At 41.9% G+C, this 20364-nt stretch overlaps 1 protein-coding gene across 2 annotated transcripts in view; it reads right to left on the bottom strand.

The window, feature by feature from the left end:
- LOC141002669 (mitogen-activated protein kinase kinase kinase kinase 4-like) overlaps positions 1-15968 on the bottom strand; it is a 106336-nt gene extending 90368 nt beyond the window's left edge. For both annotated transcript variants that reach the window (XM_073474042.1, XM_073474041.1), the window contains exons 1-2: positions 15752-15968; positions 15421-15486 (exon numbers count right to left, since the gene is read on the bottom strand). In XM_073474042.1, coding sequence (XP_073330143.1) covers positions 15421-15486; positions 15752-15808 — 123 coding nt within the window. In that variant the 5' untranslated portion in view covers positions 15809-15968. The remainder of the gene's footprint in view (positions 1-15420; positions 15487-15751) is intronic.
- Between the last annotated feature and the right edge of the window lie 4396 nt (positions 15969-20364).

The following is a 20364-nucleotide window of genomic DNA, read 5'->3' on the forward strand; positions in this document are numbered from 1 at the left end:
GTCAGGTAACTCAAAACTCAGGTATCATGATATCTTTGACCACCTCGATCAACCTCGATATCGATACCAACAATATTGTACGGATGACTACTGGTGCTTTCACACAATATTAACACAATGAACTTTTTGATTAACAATCATCAGTAATGTGGATATAATGACTAAGTGTGTAAAGACAAGTATTAAAACAAGTAGAACAGTCTGGTAAGTTCAAAAAAATGACATCACATTAATGTAACGCAGCCTTTAAAACCAGGAAAACACTTAATGATAACGATATACAAAATCTAAGACAATATACAGCGTAGTCTCATATCACAATAACAATGTCATATCGATATAGTGTCCAGTCAAAGCTGTGGCTCTAGTGCGACTTAGCAACCGGGGAGACACCAGCTTCATAGTGGATATCCACAGGTTCAGCTCCAAAAATGTCCAACAATGTTTTCTCCATTACTTTGGTCTGGGATGTGGACGGTGCTAATTCACAACAAAAGTTCTTAGTTCTTATCACACTTCAATCAGAGCATGTCTAGACAACTCTCTTTACAGAAACCCCAGAATAATTTTATAGCAATAACATTGCCCCAAAATAATTAGTTACCTAACTGATTAGTCGATCAACAGAGAAGTATTTGACATTTTTGAAAATTAACTAATCATTTAAGTCAATTCCAAGAGAAAAAATCCCATCATTCACTGATCTCAGAGTATGTTTGAGTTCATGACTTTCGGTTAGACAAAACAAAAGAAAAAGATGACTGTAAGTCTGGTTTAATTTTAAAGTCTCAAAGATTCTGGACCATTCACCAAAACTCCATCGAGAATCACAAAGCTGGATCAACTAATGAAACTTGGCACTATTGTACATAAAAAATGAATCATGACGCTGCAAGTGTATGGACTACTTCTGACCACAAATCTACCCAGATATTCATCTGATGGATTTATGAGGATTTTGCACCATCTTGAGAAAAGCTGCCGTGTTCTCTCAGTTTTAAAACTGAAAGCAAAGACAGATGACTGGTGCAGGTGGATCCAAGAGTTACTGACCACACACACTTCTGTTCCCAAAAGAAGACAAGTTTCATGTCGAACTAAAAGGCAAACTTCTCCCTCGCTTCAGCACTCTGCTCTCCAAGACTTCTCCTGAGCTTAAACCAGGGACAAACAGCCCCCCCTCACCCAATAGCAGCTTTGTTTCCCCTCTCCAGATGGCCACCCATACAGTAACTCCCCCCCACCCCACACACACAGACACACACTACACTTGCACGAGTCCGCCATGTCCACCCGTTTAAACCACAGAAGCTCAGACAGGCCAACAACTGTCATTAAGAGCCTCGACCAGACGCAGAGTTGGCTGGTGTGTGTGTGTGTGTGGCGGAGGGAGGAGCTTTAATAAGCCAACAGGAGGGACTCTGGGTTATGCCTTCATCTGGCAGGACAGTTAGTCCATTTCAGTTGGACAAGTCCAGCATTTAGCCGGAGCCAGATCCACTGGAGGAAGGCCCGGCCAAAAAATTGTCTTAACCCTGGAAAAGAAATAATTTCTTCCCCAAACAAGATCCCAAAAATAAATCTGTAATCCAAAGCTCATCATTTCGCCCTATTGCAAACTATTCCCAGGGTCATTAATCTCCAACTACACTGTGTTGGCTTAAACAAGCCTCAAGTATGAACTCCACAGACTGAGCTACAGTCTGGATACAAACTGAGAAAACATTGGATAAGGGAAGCAAAACAGGCACAGACACAAAAAGATTAACATGCAAGCAATAAAATGGCAGTTCTCAAGAAACAGTACTTTTCCAACTACATAGTAGTTGTGTAGTCGAACCAATTATCTCACAGCAATGATCCACAGGACAACAGGTGATACTTATACCTTTGTGAAGTCAGAGAACATATTCATCAACATGATAAACAGACATTTACTAAACCAAAATCAAAGCAAGTTCGGTTGCTTTGAAACATCATCATGTATGTTTACTTGAGTACACATGACCGTATAAAACCAAACTCAGAGCCCATGGCGCCCAGGTAGTGGCCATTTTGGCTCTTAACAGAGAGGCTTTCACTGGATTTAATCAGGCAGGAGCAGGTCAGAGATAACCGAATGAAGGGGCCGTTGTACAAGATGCTAGCTAGTGCTGTGGAAAATCAATAAGGGTGGAGTCCTGGGAAGAAAGAGATGGAGGAGGGGAGACAGAGAGAGAGAGAGAGAGAGAGAGAGAGAGAGAGAGAGAGAGAGAGAGAGAGAGAGAGAGGCATGAAACCCATCAAGAAACAGTGGACACGCATGACTGATGCTCTGACCTTGGAAGAGTCAGCGAGTGTACTCATGACTCATGATCATTTAGCTGAGCTTAAGTCCAAGGATGGGGGAAAATAAAAGACCCACTCATCAAGGTAAAATCATTTGTTTGGCCTTGCTTCTGTTGGGGCTACTCTATTCTTACAAAAGAAAATACAAGTCTTAGTACAGCAGCGGTAGCAGCTACAACATCTCACCGTGCCTGAACTCTCACTGTGTCCTTACTTACCAAATTCCAACAGTTCCTACTTTATTACGTTGGTGCGCAGCTTGAGCTGGAAGACTACTGATCACCATCTGGTTTAAAGTACATGTGCATCCAGAGGACGATGAGCCACATTAAAAATCATGGTTAGGACTTCTCCATGTTTTTATTACCAAAGTTAAAACGCTATGCTAACAAAAGGAGCCAGAGAATGGCTTTAATTAGACTTGGGTTGATATAATGTTAGTTCTCTTTACAGGAGAGCCATAATTAATGATCACATACGGATATTAATGGACCAGTTGAATCACAAAAATCTCTTCTGTCCTTTTAGCCATGCTAGCTGCTCTAGGGAAAGCAATGTGGGTCTGTTGGTCAATCTGTACTGGAGACTGGATATTTCAACAATTACAGAAGTGACTGTCATGTTATTTCATACAGACATTCATGGTCCCCTGATGATTCATCATAATGACTCTGGTGATTCTCTGGCTACACTGGCACCACCATGAGATTTGCATTTGAGATGTTTGAGTAAAATGACTCAACAACTATTGGACAGCCTTACGTGAAATTGGTGAACACATTCAACTTCCCCTCACTGTGGTGATCCCCTGACTTTTAATCATCAGGTCAACACTCCAACTGGTCCAACAATTTGGTTTATGAGCAAAAGCCAGCAAAACTACCCATCAGCCTCAGATGTGTATCACTATGCTAACATGCTTAACTACGATTGTGGACATGGTATTAACAGTATACCTGCTTAGAATAAACATGTAAGCGTTGTCATTTTGAGCATTTTTAGCATGCCGATGTTAGCGCTTAGCTCAAAGCACAGGCTCACAGCACCACTGGCATGGCTGTAGACTTGCACATTTTTTTGAATTGGTAATCACATTATCTTTAATGTGTTTTCCAGGAAAATGGAAAGATGTCTTTCTGTACTCTGTCTTACAGGGACACGATGAGCCTGCAACATGGCCAACTACCAGTGTGACAGTGTTTCAGAGAGGTGTGGATTTGGCCAATTTCAAGCTCAACAGTATCAACTTGATCTAATGATTTAATTCAATGACAAACTTCTTGAAGGACAAAACAAGTCCTGATACTTGCTGAAAATATAATGTGATGCCAGTTTATTTTAAATCAGATGGATCTGTTTGTCTTTTGTTTTGCTGGATGATCCTGACGCTGCTTCTCCATCTGGACTTCAGTTTTGGTCACATGGACATCAAGTATTTAGAGGCTGTGGCTCGTCAGGAGATACTTAGACATGATTGATTTACCAGTGATGAAATATGAAGCAAAGTAAACCTCAAAGAAACATTTCTCTACCACCTGAAGCCATTATTAGTCATAGAAACTTTCAGTTTATGTGTGAGGCTGCAGTTTTTTAACTGGTCAGCATGTCTGCTCGTCAGTGTGACTGCAGCTGAGGATGGAGGAGCAGACAAAGGGATGTCTGTCCATAATAGCAGCTTAATGAACCTAATAAACTACAAATCGCTTTCCTTCTTGGTCGCACAAGAGCCTCTTCACGCAGAGAAGAAACCCCACAACCTCAGCTTACAAATGACATTTCAGGCATTTAGATAATCTTATCCACAGCGAACCGCTGAAGCCGAACAGTTTAAAAGGTGCCATTTGTACCGTCCATGCCTCCATCCCAAAGCGTCCGTTTTTGACATTTTGGGAATGAGACTAAAAAATCCACTTTTCTTACAAATAGCACCTTTAAGACAGACTCCAGACTGTAATTTACACATTCACAGATTGATGGGGTAATGAGTTTTAAACATACGATTTGGAGTTTATTTTTGTTTGTTTTGGTTTGTTTTGTTTTTATCAAAAATCTGTCTTGGAATATTTGAGTGATATTTGTTTAGGGATGGGACAAGAGGAACTAGAAGAATATGAAGAGAGGGAGGATGAGGAAGCAAAAACAAGAGATAAGGAAGAGGAAGGAAAAAGAATACAAGATTAAATCACTGCACAACATCTAAAGATTAAAACTGTTTTCTGACAGCCCTCATCATCTTTAAAATGATAGTTGATTTGATACTTTACTTTGAGAAATACATGCATTTGTTTCTACAAAGTGATGATTTGATTCAGGAACTTTCTGAGCAAAGAAGTAGGCCTACACCAGATTATGAACCTGACCAGACATTTAATGCCTTGTTTTGATACTTGGTGCACATTTGGAATCATATTTCAGTATTTAATTTGAGAAAATGTACCAGCTCCACTGACCCAACAGCCAGCAAGATACAGTTAATACCCTCTCTGTCTCTTCAGCATCACTGCCTCGCCGCTACAACAACATGCCATCTGTTTGCACTGTCTGCATGCATCCGTCGCTCCACCCAACACCCCATCGACACATACTGCATCCGCATTATATAACAACACTTACAGGAGCCGGCAGACATCAAACCAAAAGAATAAAAAGGGGTAATTCGTTAATTATGATGAGTTTGTATAGTAGAGTCAGTGGGACAAACACACAGCTGATGCTGCCGTCTGGATTTACATTTTAATTTTCGGCATTTAGCTGAGCCTGAGAGGCTTTTACACAGTGTTACAGTGAGCAAGCTTCAACATCATCAGTGTTTTTATGCTAATTTGCTTACTGTTTCAGATCAGCTGAAAGATGTTCAGCACATGCTCCAATAAACTCTTCAACATCTAAAGGGTATATATCTTTTTCATAATCCTACTGGATAGTAGAGCTGAAGTGATTATTCGATTAGTTGTCCACTATTATAATAATTATTTCATCAGTTTGAGTACCTCCATGAGAAAAAAAAATTACGCCAGGAATGATGTCAGCTTCTTAAATGAGAAGATTTTCTGCCTTTTCCTCTGTGACAGTAAACTCAATATCTTTGGGTGGGTTGAGGACGTCTCAACAAACAACTGATCGATTAATTAATAAAATAATCAATATAGTAATCAGCACTGACAATATTTGTTAGTTGCAGCCCTACTGGATAATGAAGACAGGTGTGTTTCTTGTATTGTGTAAGCTGATAAAAGGAAAACTGAAGAGCAGTATGATTTTTAGTATATTCTACTCTTCATACTGATGGCTCCCTCCTCAGCATGTGCTGTCTCATGCTGAGGGATTACAGCCACCATGGTGCCTTCCATCAAGCCCCCACGGAGACACGTGACCAGGGTGGAGGAGGAGGGATGCTCGGTACCGACTGACCATCCTCTGCTGCTCTTTTTTCTCCTCTTGAATCCATCCCTCAATCCCCCATCCCCTCCCTTCAAATCCTCCACTGCCTAATCCCAACATCTCTCCTCTTTCTCCTGCAGCCTGACCTCACATTCCACATGGAGGATGGGCTCTAAGTAGCTGAAGAAGAGAAGGGAGAGCTTTGTCATCTTCATCCACCGTTCAGGACCGGGCCTGAGTGGCTGGGTGGGTCGGTAGAGGAGGGAAAGGAAACAGAGTTCTTCTTCTGTCCACAAAACTTGTGTTTAACAGTGCGTTCTCACCCTACTGCCTGCTGGCTAATAAAACATAAATACAGGAAGTGTGCAGCCAAAAGTGAAACGCAGAGGGTGTGATATTAGCTGGTGTGTTGCACCGAGCGCAGGTCGGCAGGGGGGAGAAGGTGTCAAACCACACGACGGGGACGAGGTGGAAATCAAGACAAGCTGTGATAGTCAGTAGTTAATAGAGCGCTCACTTTCACAGACTTCTTCTATCTGTAAAGAGTAGGGTAGCAACGGTGCCATTACATCTCAGAAAAGGTTCTCAAGTGTCTTTGGTCTAACAAACCAACTTTACTGTAATATCATGTCCTGACAGACAGCTAGGGATGCAGATTGTAATAATAATTATTTTTATTATTATTATTACTATTATTATTATTGTTACTATTATTATATGAAATATGTTTTTCCATTATGGGCGTTTTTAGGAAATATGTTCTGTTTTATACAAAATCAGAGACCTAATTTCAATTGCAGAGCTCAGTCCATCTCTATTCAACAACTGGCCCAAAAAAATCCAAACCATTTTGAGGCTACTAAATGGCTATAATGTAATAATATCATTTGTAAAGAATGTCTTTGTGTATTTTTTAAATTACAAATTACTTAATTTTTTAATTTAATAAAAACATTTCATACCAATTTTTGCATTTTTTATGAATTTGATAAGCAAGTATCTGTAATTTGTAATAAGATACATTTGTTGTGTTCGTGCCTGTCTCTGGGTTTGTACAATTTTGAATTCTTGTTGTCGTTTGGATAAAACATGCAATGTGAAGACAACATGGTGGGAAAATTGTGAAGGCCATTTAACAAATTTAATGATGAGGCAGTTAATAAAATAATCATCATCAGACATCATCAATAACTGTCTGAAATCAGTGCTGCGTTCAGGGAAACACGAAAAAAATCTGTATTATAAAGTGAGCGCAGTTAAACACAAACCCTGCTAGGGTTAGATGTTCCATCTCCACCCGAGCTAACGGTGTCCCTCTTGTCCTTATGACAATCGTGTAAAAAAAAAAGGCAGCGATAAATACCAATAAATAAATGGCATCTGTGACAGAATGTGTTCAAAAAGCCTGTAAATATGAAACAACACACAGACTTGTACTTGTATCCACAGAGAATCACCACCAGCAGCAGCAGCAGCATTACAGTGGCTTCATCAGTCCACACAGTGAGCATCAAAGAACGTGACCCAGATACTGTCTGAGCCTCTGTGTCTTATTTTTAGCTTAACTGTAGCTAGCAGGCAGAGCTGGTCACTGCTAACAGACTCATTAACAAGAGTACGAAGAATGTCACCTCTGTGCAAAATAAAACATCTATTTATAAAATGCTTTGATACCATAATATGACCGTAATATGTCATCAAATATATCATTGACATATAGATATACTGACACTTTTGAATCACCTCTGTGAGAAGCACCGCATCTATAATTGCGCATTTATGCTTCAACACTGTGAGGACATGTCGTGGTAAACGCCTAAACCATCAGAGAAACCAGTCTGAAGCTCAAAACTGTTAAGAGGCTACCAACTTCTAGACCTCTTAAAACATGGTCAGAAGAATTAAACAGGTTAAAGAAATTATTTTAGGTTCTGGTGAGTTGGTTGATTCACTGTTTGTTCACCAACATTGAAAACAATGACTAGGTTCAGCCCCAGACGGGATCACAACTTCTCCATCGCAAACGTGGCAAAGTCAAGTTCCTGTTGCTGCTATCAGTGGCAGAGCTTCCACTTCTTTTGTTTGCAAAGGTCACAGCAGATAACAGCAGCTTTGACTGTAAAGAAAAGTTCTCAGAGGAGACGCAGCTTTACTGCTGCTGCTGCGGCTGCTGCTGTTGCTGCTGCTGTTGGTGGTCGCGGCCTTACTTTACTTCCTGTGCTGTGAAAGGTCACCGCAGACGAGACTAACATTCCACTTTGAATGGCCGGAAGGCCGGTGAGCCAGCTTTGCATGAGTCTATTCCTTCTGACAGCTTTGTAGTTCCGCCGCTTTACAGAGCGGAGCCGCCTATAAATAGCTCCCCATACGACTGGACTATAGAAAACAACTGAAACTTAAGAGGTATGTAATACTATGCGTCTGATGACTGATATACTTTTCTTGGTATGTCTTTGAGTTAAAGCAGTTGAGAGACATTTATTTGGGTTGATTTCTTTAAACATAAATACATTAAACATAACTGTTCACATACCAACAACTCTAAACAATCAGCGTTCCCTCAGAAACTTTCGGTGCGTTCCAACTGAACTTGGAAGTCAAAACTTCCCCTGGTGGCAATTTCAACTGAAACACCCCATGAAGTCCGATTTCCAATTCAGAAAGTTGGATCACCAACCCAAACCTCAAAATCCAAGATGGCTGCTCCGCACATCACCAGCAGTGAAAGCTGTAAAATGTACTGCTCCTGCACTCCTGTTTTACTTTTGTCTCATCAATCAGTCTTACAGACCGTACCGTTACGTACTGTCAGGCGTCTATCTGTGGACATGTTGCTTTGGTGTTTGCATACACAAAATACCACGTAATCCGTTGTTTTCAACCAGTACTGCTAACAGTATCATCGTCAATGTCATCTGACTAGAACTGGTTTTACGACTTGTTGTACTGGAACCCGGTCAACTCAGGTACGATGTCATTCCCAACCCAGACGTCCAAGGTTAATGGAACGCATCATTGCTCTCATCAAAATGGAAGATTCCACTGCTGAGAACAATTAGTCGATTATTCAACTAGTATGTCATCTGGAAATGAATCAACAACAGGTTTTTAATTAATTAATTAATTGTTTTATGAATCATAAGTCATTTATCGAGCAACAATGTAAAATAATTCACTCATATCTGCTTCTGAACTGTGAGGACTTGCTGCTTTTGCCTCTTTCATATCACTCCAAACTGATTATTTTGGTATGGACTACAAGTCAGATCAAAAGAGCTGAATCTGAAGAGGTTGCCTTGGGCTCTAGAACATTTTTATGGGTTTTTTCACAATTATTACAGTAGTTTAGTAAATAAAATTTCAAATAATAGTTGAAAAAGTATTGAATAATATGATCATTAGTTGCAGTCCTTATTTGGAGAACTAGGTCTTTAGACGGCTCTGCCATGCATTCAGTGCATTTCCTCAGAGGAGCTCAGTGATGGTGCTCTGCCCTGCTGATGGTGGAGAGCCACACCCAGCTTCACTTTATCAGCAACGGAAAACAGAATGAGCATCTTTCCTGTCAGAAAGCCAGGAAGTCGAGGAAGTGAAACTGCTTTGAAGAGTGTTTTTTTATCTGCTTCATCTGTATTCATATCATCGTCATCCTGTTTCGAGCTTCTCCAACATGAGGATTTTCTGTGTTTATGACTGTAAATTGGACACCTTTGGGTGGCAGACTGTAAGTTGGAGCATTTTGTCAAGATTGCCTCGAGGTCTATATTGATTTATTCATCAATAATGCAAATAATCATGAGATGCAACCCTATAAAAAATATAATTGTTTACTGGCTGAAGCTGGTACAAAATGTGTCTGCCTGTGTGTTCTGGATCAGCAGGATTTCTGGTGGACAGAACATCAGATGATGACTTTTGATAAAATCCAGTCGCTCTAGAATGTAGCCTTCATCTACAGTGCACAATATCCAACACTGGAGTTTCCCTGATAAGACAACATGAAGGCTTCAGAGGAATCCCCGGGATTAGGGAACTTAGTTAGAATAAAATACTACAAAAAATTAAAACAATTCCCATACTAAATCGAGATTCTTATCTCCTATGATTCAGAATCTATACAAACAAGACCAGCTGACAACTGCTAACAAGCTAACAAACACACACAGCAGCATTCAACACATTAAACAAACTCTGTGGTAGGGCTGGGCGATTGGACGAATGTATCTTCTATGGGTTGGTTCGTTGGAGCCGATATTTTGGTCTATTTTTGACATTTTATTTTGCTAAATTAATAAGAGTTGGGAATAAATTTAACTTATACGCATTAGAAAAATGCGACATGCGGGATTTCATATCCATATTTTTCAGGCACAAATCTGCTTCATCCCTGCGCGCTGAGTCACATAGGCTCTTGATGATTCTATAAACAGCAACAACAACCGAGCTCAAAAACTCTGCTTCTGCTCAGCGTCTTGCACAACGATGGACCCCCTGGAGTGAACAGTGAAAAGTGAAAAGGTTGCAGATCGTTTATCTTAATTTCCAGTTGTTTCACAATTTATTTCAGCAAATTAAGGAGACCAGTTAATGGTTCAGCACACAATAAACTGAAGCAAATGGACTGAATGAAAATAGTGCTCCCTTTTCTATTCATTCAATCAATAATCAATTTTTGAACTGAAAATCGATTCTGAATCAAATCAGACACCCAAGAATTGAATTCAAAATTGAATCAAATCAAATCACACCCCTATACAGTACATCTTTGGGTTTTTCTTATTCAGTTACAGGAAGTTTCTAAAATCACCTGCAGTGCAATCTCAATCTTCTCTCTCTGCCCTCCCCTCACAGAGCGCAACAGTAGCTAACATTTTGGAAATGCTAACATAAACTAACAACCGCCTCCACGCACAACAGTGAAGTTCCACAGAGCACCTTTAAAGTGATAGTTTATATTCTTGGGAATGACGAAAAATCAAATTAATGTCAACAGTTACAACATCCACACAGATTATGAGCATCTGAACAATATTACTATCTTCAGTGACTCAGCGTCTTTCGTGAGGATCCATGAAAGAGTAGCAGGAACAGGACTGTGGTTCTCTGATCTGCCCATCACAGCAGAGCCACCGACTTCTCACCGCTGCACTGATGACTTCTGCCGTTTCACTACTTCCTCACAAACATCCACCCGCTCTCTGCCGACAGCCACACCGAGCGAGGTAACAAACTGCAGCTTTGCCATAAAAAGTTTGATTTGTTCGCTCATCTTGGACAATTTATACACTTAAAGGAAGCCTCTCTCGGTGAGCCTGAAACATTTACAGCTGTGGTTTGAAGAAGAGAAGCTGAGTGAGGCTAAAACTCGAGTCTGCAAGTCATAAATGGGTTAAACCATTTCCTCAGAGAGGGGGATTCCCAGTCCCACATGCTGAGTGTGGTCTTACCCCAGAGTTTTAAAAATTCCTTCTGCCTCTTTTATTCAGCTCTCATCTAATTTTCCCTCTGACCTCCCACTGTTTAATGGAACCACTGTGACCTCTGACCTTCTGTGAGAGAAGTTCAGGTTATCTTATCGCTGTGTTTGACTTTTGGCATTCGTGGTTTTGTTGTTGATTGCTGATGTTTTGTTCGAGATGATTGTCGTCAATTAACCGCCTCGTTTTAAACAATTTTCTGCATTGTCGACAAAACATTTCCTAACTGACTTTTAATGGGTGGAAAATTCAGCCAATCTTTGAACCAATCAGCTTGAGGCTGATCACCACTCGAGGATCAAGGAAAACGTCATGGAGGATGGATGACTTTGGTGATTAAAGGGTGAGTCCTTCTCTCCCTTTTTCTGTCTCTCTACTTCTCTTTACCCCTCCCACCCCTCTCCCATTTTATTTTTCCATCCCAACAGCTGTTGTCGGTGCACACAGCTGCAACAAGCCTCAGTCAGTCACACCGTGCAGCTATTCGCTAGCCTGGGAAGCCCAGCCAATCACAAAGTGTTGAGGCTCAAGTGCACGTGCGCAGACCCAAACACACACACACACGCACACGCACACACTCATGGGTCAGATGTTTGCGAGGCAGACAAAAAAGAGAAAAGAGGTTGGTTCATCCTCACTCAAACTCGCATGGCACACATGGTTATGATTCACTGGATCCTGAGGAACTAAACTCAAAATGTCAAGGTTAATTTGTGTTCCAGTGCATCTGAGCATTTCCACAACCACTTGTCCCCTGCCTTAATGAAACGTTTACCTCAGCCGCCATCCTCCCCCGGGGCACACAAAAACACAAATAAAACAAACAAAAGCAAATCAAGATGTGATACCGTGGAACTGTTTTCTACCAGCACAGAAAAACATGACCAAACGCACCCGTACGGTCATCACTGTGCTTAATTATGAGGAGACGTCACGTTTCATTGGTTCACACTGCGGAGGTAACGGCGGGGTGCGCCTCAGGGCGGTCCTCATTGTCCACCACCACACAATCTGATACAAAGTGACACTCGTCTGAGCAGTGGAACGGTTGAAGGCTGCTGATCACTGGTGTAATCCTCAGGGGCGGAGATGGAGATACAGGAGACCCTGACATTGTTCTGTGGACACCTTACTGTTCCTGCTCAGCTACTGGATGTTTATCATGCTGACCAACTCTGATCATCTCGAGACAGACAGACTGAATGACGTCCAAACAACGATGATTCACTATCAACATCTTGTGACCTCATTTTGTTGCAGCAGTTCAGGTGAGTAACATCGCCTTCAGCTGCGCTTCCTCAGACTCCCAAAATGGCTCCTCATATATACTTCATGATTTCCTGGAGCCACCGTACTGTATGTTAGTAACTTTGTGTGATGTTCATGAGCATCATCTTGGAAACTGCAGAGCAGTATAAAATTATGCCAAAAAAGAAGTAGAATAAAGCTCAAAATATACTTTCTGCATATGACCTGCTTCAGTACATCGACTGTATAAAATAAGGACGCAGCTTCTGTATCTGAAAAGTGCCGTGAACCAGCATTGTTTCTGAAGACCAGCAGGGAGACAAAAAGCAGCTTATGAGTCAGTAAACAGTTTCCTAATCTCAATTGCTAGTTTCAAGTCTTCTTCAACATAGCATGATGTTCATTTTGTAAATTACGGTCCCTTGAGAGTAAATAGATGATAAAGTAGAGTGTGCTTTAGGGTCGGGCTACCTCATGATAGACAAGTCGCCACCACAGTGTGTCCTCTGGTCCCTTCAGACTCCAAAAAACCAAGATGGCAACAGACATAATGCCAATCCTGGTGGGTTTACACCTGATTTAGAACCATGTCCATATCCACAGTCTGCATCCATTATGGATGAAGGATGAAATGCCATTGCAGCAGGTGGCTGCATGCCAGCGGAAGGTAAACCTACAGTTGTGCCAGTGCGCATGTGTAGCTAGCTAACTGAATGTAGCGGGACAGCGAGGACAGCAACAACTTCATGGAAATATTCCCACCGTTTGGAATTTTTGGGTGAAAAAGGACAAGAACAACATGTTGGGAATGGGAATGTGTTTTGAAAAAAAAGCCCATTTGTATTCATTAGTTTAAACATCATATACTCGTCTATAAGAGCCTGTGTTGTATTGTTTTCATGTAAACAGCTGTGCTTAATACTGCATGCCTCTGCTCAGTTCACTGTCAGATTGTTAGCAGAATAAAGAGCTGTAAATGTTTTATTGCATCTGTCATTCTTATTATTAGCCTGTGGAGTTACTGATTGTGGGCCGTAAAGAAGGCTACAAAAGGAGGGTAGAGTCAATACATACAAAGGTTCATGTACAGTTGGCTACACGACGGCAATATAACTGACATGCACAACAAGTTGCAAAGAGGTTTTACCATAATCTTTGGTAACTCTACAGTCGTCCACGCGTTACTTTTCTCAGTAAATAAGGCAGTAACTTAATCAAGTTACTTTTCAATGGCAGTAATCTTGCAACGTAATGGGTTACATTTAAAAGTAACGTTAGCCAACACTGGAGGCTGTTGTGAAGACCATCACTGAGGGAAACTGCAGCAGGAGCCTGAGGACGAGGCTTTTTCATTTTGCACATCTTGCTGCGACCCGCCTCCAGATTATCGACTTGTCTCCAGGTGTGTTTCCTCATCATGAAGTGTCAGAATCATCTACAGCTCTGCTGCACTAAAGCAGCCTTCGGTGCCATCTGGAAGTTGGCACATTTAGCTGTTTGGTACATACAGCCAATATCAACATTTGAGTGGTGAGTACGACTCCTTTGGACATATACATCAAAGAGCAATTAAACCATAATTTATGCTTATTAGGCAAATGCCAACTGATCATACAGCCAATGTATTCAATGTTAAATTAAGCTTGCAGTATCTGTAGCCATCAGCATGCTGAGTTGCTCGACATTTGCACCACAAATTTCAAGTCAAGGTGATCAAGGCTCACTGAATTTCACTTGGATTTGCTCCAGAAGGCCTTGGAACCGTCTAACCACTTTGCTGCAATGCAACAAAGAGGAAAAGAAAAGCACATTGCTCTTTTTTCTCCGGCCACAAGCAAATGAGAGTCAATAACAGCTGGACAGAGCTTTGACTTGCAGTTTGTGGTACACAGATGTCTGCAAGTAGGGTTATCCAGTGGTGTGAGCACTCAGGAGTCAGAGCCATGTGAATATTACCTATAACTGCCTTCTGTCTCACGTGACGTTAATATGACATAATTCCAAACAAACCATTTCCTCGCTGCAGACAGCAGAGCTCTTGCCCGGGTAAAGTACACAAACACAGTCAGTGACATGGTTTCGATCAGCCACGCACAACATCCATATGCACACTTCCTCACAAGTAAGAGCTGCATGTGATTACTGCAGCTCAGTACAGGCCCGAGCAGATCCATCAGCTCTGACCCAGTCCTCCTCTCTCCTCCTCTCACTTCTACCAGGCAACAGCAGGAGGGTGTCGCTGCTCATCTCAACAGAGGTGCAAATCTGGGCTGCGGGAGCACCAGGTCTCCATCAAATGCCTTTTCCACTATGTGTGTGTGTGTGTGTGTGTGTGTGTGTGTGTGTGTGTGTGTGTGTGTGATGGGATGAGCAGGCCTATCTCCATTAATGCAGCGCAGAGCCACTCCAGCAAAAGGCCTGCTGGGCAATGGTGTGCACAAATGCGCAATGAAACACCGCCCACCCAATGGCGCACAAGTCGGTCAGCGTGGTGAAGGCTGTCATGCACGGATGGGGTTAGCCCGATCAGTGCAATGTAAAGCGTGCAGTCTGCAAGGGATATTTTACTGGGGTGTGGATGAGGAGAGGAGGAGGGAGGAGGAAGGAGGAAGGAGGGAGGAGGAAGGAGGGGCGGAGGGACCTCCTTAGGACCAAAATAGGTGTACAGCCAGGGATGATGTTTGCATCGCTATACTACATCCAATAATGACTGGATGTGAAGCAGCGAGCGGCCAAACCGCTATCAGAGAGATAATCCAGTCCAGACCGCACCGGTCCCCAGTGAAGGAGGGAGGGGACGTGTGAGAACAAACGTGTTCCTGAGACCGTGAGAGGGGAAAATACATAAATGCATGTTTGTGCTCCAGTTTCCGCCCGTCAGTTCAGTCGGCTGAGGCTTTTACACACACACACACACACACACACACACACACGGAGGAAAGAGAGAGAGAGAGGGAGAGAGAGAGAGATGGAGGATCACACCAACCTTGTAGACTTGTCCATAGGTGCCATTTCCGACCACTTCCACCAACTCGAAAATCCCAGCAGGATCCTGTTGTTGACAGAGCACATGAAACAAACACACATGAAGGCTGGGTGTGATTGATTCTCTGTAGTATTTACAATCGGGTTCGCTCGATGTACGAGCCGCCTGCGCCCGGTTCGCTGGCCTCCCATGCCAGCGGATATATTAGACAAAGACAAGCCACCGCAGGGCTGTGTCAGCCGCGGCACTGCCCACAGCGTGCTCCTGCTCTCGGTGCTGCATGTGAAAACATTAAATGCACTGTGAAGGTGTCTGTGAGGAACACACTCACCCTCAGGGATGCCAGGTCTATATCCACCAGACTTTTGGCCGGAGAGTCGTTCGCCATTTTCGTAAAAAACGGTGATAAATGAGCAGAATAACGGCGTGTTTTTGAGTCTCCTTCAGGCGGACGGTGTGTGTCTCATCCTCGGGTGGTTTTTTTAAAATCCCGCTGTGTTATTTGCTGTCCAAAGCGCGTTTTCCCCTCTTTGTAATCCCGAGCAGAGGCTCCGCTGCTGCTACATACCGACCGACTGACTGACGGAGCCCTCTCTCTCTCTCTCTCTCTCTCTCTCCCTGTCTGTGTGTATGTCTCTCTCTCCCTCTCTCTCTACATTCTCCGCCCCTTCTCTCTCTCTCTCTCTCTCGCTCTCTCTCTCACAGGGGCGGCCCTGGACTTTTTGGGGCCCTGAGCAGAATGTGATGACCCCCCCGCAGCTGAGGAGGGAACTGGAAATGGAACACTCCTCAGCCCTTCTTTCAATCAATCAATCTAATCAATCAATCAATCAATCAAATCAAATCAAATCAATCATGGCCCGGCTTGGTCGCAGATCCAGGTATTTTCACAGCTGGGAAGTCAAGCTTTCGTGGCGTGGAGCCTGAGCAGCTTTCATAGGAATGAAAGCGGCTCCACCTCCAGTAATAAAACGTCTTTAATAGACCACATCCCAAATTCTTTCCCTATTTACGCGCCACCACGGGGTGTTGACAACACATCATCACTTCGCGGTGGAATTTAGTGTGTTCACCCGGGTCTGACGTTTAGATCAAAGTCGAGCCAAGGTGATAAGAGAGGGGAGAGAGGAGGGAGGGGGAAGAAACAATGGGAGAGAAGGTGGTGCAGCAGCCACAGCAGTAATAATAGCTTCAGTAATTGAGATTTGAGTATTATTATTATTGATAATAATAATCATAATTGCTATGTAATAGTTGCACACCCCTAGCGGCTGAAAAATGTCACTACATTGAGTGTAAAATAGGTCAAACAAAATGATGTCTTGTATACATAAATAAAAACAGTGTAATAATATAAACTTATAAAATAGAAATGATGAATGTAAGAAACACATTTGAATTTATTTTATGTTTGATTTTGTAATACATTTATTCTTGAGCAGTCATGTGACATGGCTCCTTGTGACAAGTTCCCTTTTTTTGCAGTCAGTGAATCAGGTAGCTATTTTTCTGTTATACGATGAGCAGTCATCTATGAGTGAGTATGCATATTTCAGTTTTCATGTTTCATGTGTGTGACTGCTAAATGATTTAAAAGGCTATATGGAAAATTCAAGCCTTACAGTATAATTTAGCCCTTTTCAAATTGAAAATTCACTTTTAACAAACTTTAACTTTAAGGTTGCGAGTGTGCTTCAGTTGTGTGCGCTCATGTGTGAAAGACAAATAAATGATCAGAAACAAATTGTATGCTCTTCTGTTGGAGTATATGCCAAGCTTGTTGCTATTGTCTTCTGACACTGTGTACGTAACCATGTTAAAAAATGTTTGCAGCTTAACTTGATTGGTTATTTAAATACCCTGACACACCATCAGGTTCAGTCAGGATCTAATGTTGATTAATGTTCTGTGTTCTTCTACACATCCAAAAGGTCACACACATTCCAGATGCATACAGTGAAGTAGTTTGGAGTAAAACACCATCCTCCTAAGAAATCCTGAGCTCCATCAGAGCTGTTTGAAAGAAAGATTTATCTTAGAAGCTAAAAATTAAATTCTGGTTCCCTCAGAAAAGTTTCTTCTGTCACAGTCACATAATTGCTTTATCCTTTATTATTATAGAGCAAGACATTACAATAAATTATTAGTTCTGAATAATTCTGAAAAACAGAGCTAGAATTTAAATCCCTACATGCATTTTTGGCTTCAGCCACCAGGAGGTTCAGTGAGCCCCCTGAACCAACGCATACTGCACCTGTGCTAATAAAACTGACCATGTAAACTAACACTGACCATGTAAAATGGATTTATGGTTGTTCTTTGTGACCACCGAAGCTAAGCCGTCGCTGACATTGTGCACCTCCTCAGAAATGGAGCTACACTTCAGCCATTTGCAGAGACAGCTGCAGAGATACCACATGCAGGGCCGATTATAGGCATAGACAGGACCAGCAGGGGCGCTAAACCATGAAGGAACACCGGAGAGACTCTGAAGGCACAAAATATCAGCCAGTGCAAGTTAAGTAACATAACAGCGGGTGAGCAATACAAGCAGAGCCATCGATTGAAAACTTCAATATTTTGATCATGCTGAGGATGACGAGTCTACATCCTGTAGCAAATAGCTGCTGACCACCTCCCTGGGTTATATCACATACATTACTATAGAATGATATTCAAAATATCTTATGATGCAAGCATGCAACATTAGCTTACTGCAGAGTAACTTTATTACTTTAGTCATTTTAGTGCAGGCTTCAAGCATGAACTGTTTGCTGTATAGATAAAAATGAAACAAATATTGGATCATAGAACATTGACGGCATAAAAGACAGTCTCATATGGAGGATAACTGCACCTCAGTATTGACATGACACTGTCTGTGATGTTGACTGGTCAGAGAAGCTCAGGTGTATGTTTTCCTGGAAGGGTAATAGACCTTTTCTACAGCAGACAATTTTTTTTTGTCATGGCAGGAGAAGCACAGGTGAGACACATTTCATTAACGATGTCTGAGTTCTATTGAGTGGCCAAGAAAAACCATGACAGTGAGCAAGTGTGACCTCTGTGATCTGTGTGATGCGCCTTCTGCCTGAACGTCCTGGAGCCGGTCAGGTTTGTGGTAACAGCAGGTTTAATCTGCATTTTGTAACAAAGGACAAAAGAGTAGGGTAGACTTGTCATCTCTTGTGGACAAACTGCACATGCTCTGTCTTGCAACTAATCTGCATGTCTAACATTTTTACCACATTGTATATAGCGACATACTGTAACATACCTGCATTTTATAACAAAGGACAAAAGAGTAGGGTAGACTCGTCTTCTGTGGTTGACAAACAGTACATGCTTTGTCTGAAAAGACAGGATCACATAATTTTCTGGCAATTAAACACATAAAAACAAGTGGTTAAGTTAACAAAAACATGGTGAACTTAATGTAGGACAAATAATATCAAACCAAATAAAGCCAGCTTCCCCTGAATGCGCTTTTCAAGTTAGTTAACATTATTTTTGTCCACAGACATTCACAGACACTACACATTCATGCACAATACCAGGACCCTGGAATGAGCTCACTCTAGTGGAACGATGTTGATATGAATGTCATCATTACACCTGTGCTGTTTCTGCTATGAAGAACTAAAAATGTCTCCTGTGAAAAGGTCTATGTGCAACTGGTGTTTCCTCCTTCAGATCCTGGTGGAGCTTGTTGACGTTCAAGACAACATTAAGCAAGCTGAAGAACTTCAGCGGATGAAATCCGACACTGAAATATTCATCAACAGCTTTGCCATACCTACGACAGTAGCATCAAGTACAGCCACAGCCTTATGCCTTGTTTCCACATGGCTCTGGGCACATGAAAGTCAACACAAAGTCCGGTCTTATGGAGCATTCAGACCAAAGGTAAGGCAAATTATTTGCCCGTCTAGATTACATACAAAGTCTAAAAAAACGGACATTCATGAACAACAGTGGAGGAGAGGATGATTATCACTAATTGTGGCCGTTTGCAGACACCCAGAGCTGTACGATAACATGTCTACTCGTACCGAGACAAGGCAAATAAGGAGCTGCCATGGAGGAAAGTGAGCGAGGAAGTTGGACTACCTGGTAAGTCATGGAAATATGTCTCAGCACAGTGTAGCCCTGATCCATTCTAACTCCATTCAGGGAACAAGCATTTTAAAAGTTGTTTGCTTGTTGTCTAGCCGACAGACCTGACGAAGCATGAATTCAGGCTTTTTACGAGACGGCATTATGATGTTGTTATTTCAGCATCCCTTTGATCCATTTATTACAGTCAGATCACAAAGAAATCTCTTTGATTTGGGTTCATACTGATGTGGTAAGACAGATAAATTCTGTCAACATCTACTTTTTGGTCACAGTTACTATTTACAGGTGCTCCACAGCTCCAGACGGGGAAATTCACTGAGCTTATAAAAATTAATTATCCCGCGATCAAATTTGGGCTTGTAACAAGATGAATATTGTCTTTGCGTTTGATCTGAATGCACCAGTAAGGAGACTTTAAAAATGTACAGACCTAATGCTTTGTGTGCCACAGGAAGTTAGCATAAACAAATTCGCTAACTGATTGATGAAGTTTTTTAGTGAAAGGTTTGACGACATATTTAGCTAGCTATTTTTGGTAGCATGCTAGCTGAGTCAACATTGGCCTATAGAGTGCATGCATAATGTTAGTGGTTCATACGTGTTTTGAGAAAATACTTCACGAATGCATAGCAACTTATTTGTCGCTATCCATTACTTGTCCTCTTTTTGTCTCTGTAACACTCAATGTGCATATAAAACAGAAAACTAGCTCTCATGTTAGTAATTGCGATTCTATCCATCCGCAAAGAAATGCATTTCCTTGCCTTGAACACTACGACAATATGTCCGTAGTTATGGACAAAACAGAACTGCGTGGAAACGATG

The sequence above is a fragment of the Pagrus major genome, chromosome 9, assembly GCF_040436345.1.
Source record: "Pagrus major chromosome 9, Pma_NU_1.0".
Taxonomy (NCBI): Eukaryota; Metazoa; Chordata; class Actinopteri; order Spariformes; family Sparidae; genus Pagrus; species Pagrus major.